This window comes from Lontra canadensis, unplaced genomic scaffold (assembly GCF_010015895.1).
Source record: "Lontra canadensis isolate GAN:19392208 unplaced genomic scaffold, GSC_riverotter_1.0 scaffold65, whole genome shotgun sequence".
NCBI classification, from domain to species: domain Eukaryota; kingdom Metazoa; phylum Chordata; class Mammalia; order Carnivora; family Mustelidae; genus Lontra; species Lontra canadensis.
In genome coordinates this window covers 7,925,101-7,930,721 of record NW_022631059.1, presented here as the reverse complement: position 1 = coordinate 7,930,721, position 5,621 = coordinate 7,925,101, and the positions used below count along the sequence as shown (strand labels likewise).

The 5,621-nt window shown below is 49.3% G+C and overlaps 1 protein-coding gene across 7 annotated transcripts in view; it reads right to left on the bottom strand.

The window, feature by feature from the left end:
* Positions 1–1,872: 1,872 nt before the first annotated feature.
* BCAS1 (brain enriched myelin associated protein 1) overlaps positions 1,873–5,621 on the bottom strand; it is a 90,769-nt gene continuing 87,020 nt past the window's right edge. For all 7 annotated transcript variants that reach the window (XM_032878942.1, XM_032878947.1, XM_032878946.1 and 4 more), the window contains one exon: positions 1,873–2,406. In XM_032878942.1, coding sequence (XP_032734833.1) covers positions 2,332–2,406 — 75 coding nt within the window. In that variant the 3' untranslated portion in view covers positions 1,873–2,331. The remainder of the gene's footprint in view (positions 2,407–5,621) is intronic.

The following is a 5,621-nucleotide window of genomic DNA, read 5'->3' as shown; positions in this document are numbered from 1 at the left end:
GGCCCAGGGCTCACCAAAGGTCACACAAGGCGACCCCCCCTGGTGCTCGGGGACAAAGGAATGAGCAGCTGCCTGGTTTTCTTGAATCAGCCCTTGCTCCCTGACGGTGTTGGTGGAGGAAAGTCACCCTGCCTGTAAGGGCTTCCCCAAAGGATTTTTTCCCTGATGCATGCCAAGTTAAGCATTCAGACCGGAAGTGGCATGAAGTCATTCTCCCCTGAGTGAGCTACAGACACTGATCTCCAGGTTTGAGCAGCAGGTCTGAAGCAGCTAAGGAAAGGGCCTCTGATCTTTATCTGAAACCTAGCATTGGGCCATCCAAGCTGGGAGCTAGTAGACCCCCACCGCAACGGGCCCCCCACATCTGGTTTTTCAGGGATACCATCGTTTTCCTGAACACCTTTCCCAAATGTCTTTTTGTTTCTTTTGCCAAAACCATGGTTTTATTTACTTAATGTGAAAACTCGTCAGAAGACCGTATTCAATGTTTACGTCAGATCATTGTGTGATGGATTTTTACAAGCTAGCGTGTATGTGCGGATCTATTTGTATGTGTATGCATTTGAATGTGCATGCATTTATTCTTGTATGTAATATGTTGAGTATGGATGTGTACATACATTTCTCCACTTCTGTATGTAAAGTACGTTTATATGTATGGACGTGTTCCCTACGTCGGTGTAAACAGATTATCTGCATATCATGTGTCTATCTATAATGGATAGGCACACATTCTCTAGCTACCCACCTCCCAGCGCAGTGGGAGCACCTTGTGCGGGAACTCAGCAACAAGGGTACAAGGGCCGGCTCCCCTTGGCTCAAGGTCGAACCGAGTGGAAGGTGCAAGTCATGCTCCAGCGCCACCTAGGGGCTCACGATGAAACTCAACTCCAGCTGAGGCCAATCCTCATTAGGCAACATCCCTGCCCTGTGGGTCGCTTCCTCTCTCCACCCGAAGTCCTCCTCCGGTTTATCACAGGCTCCGGAATCTCTGCCTCAGGCTCTGCCCTAGGCAGCCTGGGCTCAGGCAGTACTTTTATATAAGTGCCCGTGTAGCTATGCAAATATATGTGCACCCATTTCTAGGGCACGTGCCCATATACACGGAAATCTAGGAGCATCTGGGAGGGAGGACAAGATGGAGGAAGAAGACCGATGTTATTCTGTGGACAATAAAGCTGTCTCAGAGAGTACAAGAGCCCTGCTTTAAAAGTTGAAAATTAAAAGATGCTTTAGATGTAAATGTATTTTTTTATTAAATCAGAAAAAGAAAGATACAGTATACATGGTATCAGTCAATCAAATGCTACTTTGAATTACATTTTAATAGGCTCACGGTCCTATTTACCCGTCTGTACACGTATTAAGAAAACCTCGGGTATTTGAATAATCTTCCAGAAATTTTTATTAACTGGGGTTATGGGGAGGGTTTTATCAGAAAACATCCTGAGAACATTAGGAAATTACAGACAGACTTGAGATAAGTGTCAGACAGAACAGATGAAGCAAGCCCCTCCGCCATCTGAGAAGCATTAATAATGTGAGATCGCAGAGACCAAATCTTTGTTAGGGCTACGGGGATGCAGGATTAAAATGGAGACCTCAGTGCCCCCTTGTGTTGCAAAGTAGACTTGCAACTTCATTCACTCGTTCTGCTTTTTTTTCTTTTTTTTCTTTTTTTGAAGTTGTAATCCTTGCCCTCCTCACTGAGTTTCAAAAAGCAATTGTTTCCCCAAATCATTTCAAACCCTCTGCAGTCAATCTTTTCCTTTCTCATCAATAACTTTCAAGGACCCTATTCGACAAGTAACGCTTATTCATTCCTTTTTCATTTCCCACACATTCCATTCCAGGAAATTGGCAACCCCCCCTGCCCCCCAGAGCCCATGCTGTCCCTCCTCGAAATGTGAACTTAAACGGATTTTTGTCTCTCCTCTTTGAGTGTAGAGGATGAGCGTGTATTTCCTACAAAGCTTAATTCCTTTCAGCCGGCATCCTTCTTCTGCAACTTACTTGCCCCTGCCATTTCACATAACTTACTCAGAACGCCTTCCTCCGCCCGCTCCACCCCTGCCTGGCAACCATCAAGTCTCCCGACCTGACTGGTTCACGGGCTAAACCATCTTGACGACTCTTTCCCGGAAAAGATTGGACCAGAGACGTAAATAATACACCTCAATATACAACAGCTCAGGCTTAATTTGTAGGCAGAATTTCATTGGATGGCCATTAAAAGAAAACTATGTACACGGAGTGGGCTCGGGGAGGAAATGGAGCAGGGAGCAGACTTCTCGCTGGCAGGACAACTTGGTGGGAACTGTAGTGATTTGTTTACTTGGATTTGCCAACCGGTCCGATGGATACGGGATCTGTTTGCACTTGGGCGTCCGACATCCGCTTTGGTCCCTGGAGAAAAATATAAAGAAGTTGCACCCTAATGAAAGTCTGAAATATCACGAGCGGTGACGCCATTTATCTCGCACTTACTCCATGCCAGGTCCTATGTTAAACAAATAGACCCTTTTGCATGAGTGCGGAATGAAAGAAAGGTCTCCCGCCAGATGTGGGATGCAATGCCCAGTTCTATCGCTTTCCGGCTCTGTGACAACTTGGAGGAATGACTTAACTCTTTGAACTCAGTTTCTTCATCTTTCCAGTGGGGGAGATACAACTTATCTCAGAGGCCTGCTCCAGGGTAAAGCAAGTCCCCCTTCTGGCCCCCATGAGGCATGGATTTTGGCGATCAGAGGCATTGAGGTCACCTCCGTCCTGCCTACGGTCTCAGGACTGCCCTTCGCCAGGCCAAGCTCACCCTCGTCTGGTCCTCTCGCCAGCCCAGTGAGACAGGCAGTGATGATTAGCCCGGTTGTACAGATGTGCAAACAGGCTCTAAGAGAAGTCAGGACCGGCTTATGGAGCGTAGGACGGGCCCCCCTGACTTGGAATCGGAACCTCAGAGCACCTGCTCTCCAGGCTCTAGCCTGGGCCTTGTCTACTCTTTCCAAGCCCTGCCTCGGGTCAGCCTGTGCCCGGTGGACAGCGCCAAAGGTGACAGGCAGGGGAATAAGAAATAGGCGCTATCTTCTTTCTGATCTCTGTTCCTCTGTAAAACGGACTCCTAGCACTACTTGAGTGCGGCAGGGATCCACGGCAGTGGGACAGATGAGGGCACCATCGAGTGGGTGGTTCTTGGGCAAAAGAGGGGGCGGGGAAAATACTCCTCCTCCAATCAGAGCCCCATGTTGATCAAATAGCTGTTTCCATAGACACATTTATGTGTATGTCCATACACACATGCACATACACACGAGACGTTCTGACATTTCCTTTGTCAACCGAGTCCCTCTGCTCAAAAGCCAAATGCTTGCAAACAGTGGCCCTTGATGAGTTCTAAAGGTTTCCTTCCAGTTCTTTTCAGACGCAGCACGAAATGCCAAGGAGGCTGCCCCCATTAGAATCCAGGCAGCACGACGAAGGAGCGGAGAAGGAAGGAGCCGAGCAGAGAGGACCGCTCCTGGAGGGCGAAGATGAAGCAGGGATGGGCAGGCAGTGAATCTGGGACCCGACTGGGGCAGACGGCCTTGGGCAGGGAGAAAGGGAGGTGGCATGCGGACAGAGGGAGGATGAATTGCAGGGAGAGGAGTCCCACATGGGTTTAGGTGACAGCAATGTGGGCCGATGTCCCAACTGGGGACAACTGCTGGGGGTCAGGCTCCAGTCCAAATGCAAGGTCCCGGAGTATTTGCCGAGGAAATGGTAGCGTGTACTATGGAATTCCTGCTTCATGTCAAGTACTGGACCCCTGAGGACACACATTCACTTGATTCCCCAGGAATCCTGGACTGGTTGCTGTCCTTATCACCTCAGCTTTGCACAGGGGCAACTTGAGGCTCCGAGGGGTTAAGTGACTAACCCAAGGTCACACAGCTAGGAAGTGGTAGGTCCAGGACTCCAGGGAAGCTGTCCAAATTCACAGCACAGGCTCCTGGGCACTGCTCTGTTCTTTCCACTGCCCTAGGTGCTATGTGGTCACCTCTGGGCTTCTCAGTTCTGGCCCCACTGACACTCTGGGCTCCCCCACCCCCATCTATCAAAGGTCACTGATACCCATAGATATTCAGGGACAGGGACAATCAGGAATGCCCCATTAGTTTAGGGCAGTTTGCCTCATGTACCTGCCCCATGACTATCACACTGAAGGTTAACTACAGCCCCATGGCTGTTCTGTGCACTGTGGGACATTTATCAACATCCCTGGCCTCTACCCACAATGTCCCCACAGGACCTACTCCCCGTAGTGACCATCAGAATGGTCTCTGGACATTGCCGAGTGTCTCCTGCATAGAAAATCACGGGTTCAGAACTACTGGATGAGAGCCATCCTGTTTGCTCCAGGGATTTCGTGGGTTAAGAGATATACAGAGAACATTCCATGAGCCTCTGACCAAAAAATTAAATAAAACAAATAAAATAAAACCCAGAAAACAACAAAAAAACACCATGAAAGTGGGGAACTCATTGGGCCCATGAGCTCAGCATCTTTCCAGAACAGCGCCCTCCCCACGCGGTACACCACCCCAGACACTGTGGCTTGGCAGGGAATGGTTCGACCAGAACTTTGGGCAAAAAAAAATGCACAGTCAGTTTGGAACTGTCTAGAAAAGGATTTATACTCCTCTCCAAGGAATTAGAGCAGAGAATGGGAACACATTTTCCAACTAAACCACTCAAAGCATGATCAGTCTTTTAGGCTCCCTCTTCGCCTTCACTGCCTTGATGGTCGGTCTCCGGTCTTCATCATCTCTTAAAACCCGGAGAGGGCTTAAAACCTAGAGCCTTGGGAGTGGGAGATGAGCTCTGTACCAGTGCTTCCTATTTCCAAACAGCCTCAAACCATGACTTCAAGCACTGTCTTACCCTGAGGTTCCATACCCGTACTCAGACACACAGAGCAGATGGACTACGATGCCTTCCATCCATAACATAAACACGGAGCCCGAGAGTCTACATTTCTAACATGTTCTCATAGATACTGTTTGGAGACCAACCTTGGGCCCAGGGGAACCACCGTACTCCCCCGCCTCCATCCATCAGAGTCACTAATACCTACAGGTGTTCAGCGACTGGGACAATCAGGAAGTGATCAATTGCTTTACGGTCGCTTGCTTCGTGTTCCTGCCCCAGCTCCATCACAGCCTGCAGCTAACCCCAGCTAACCCCAGTCCTGTGGCGACTGTCCCTGTGATTTCCTTGTCCTGTGCTACGGGTCAAGCCACCCCCCCCCACACACACTGGGGCCTAGGTATGACTTGACCTGTTTCTCCTAGTGGAGACTTGACCCCCTTGCTTATGTTTTGATTAATGACCTTCAGACTCTCCTCATTTGCTAGGATCGATATTATCCCAAATATAAGAAGACATTTTCTAGTGCCGTATTTCACTCCATCCACTCCTTCCTTCATTCAACAGACCCTGCTTTGCTGTCTGTTATGCTCCAGCCCCCGCACTGGGGAGGACAGCACGTCTGCTCATGACACTATGGTTGGTCGCTGCTCTCCCAAAGCTACCAGTCCAGGGGAGGAGACAGAGAAGAACCACACACACACACACACACACACACA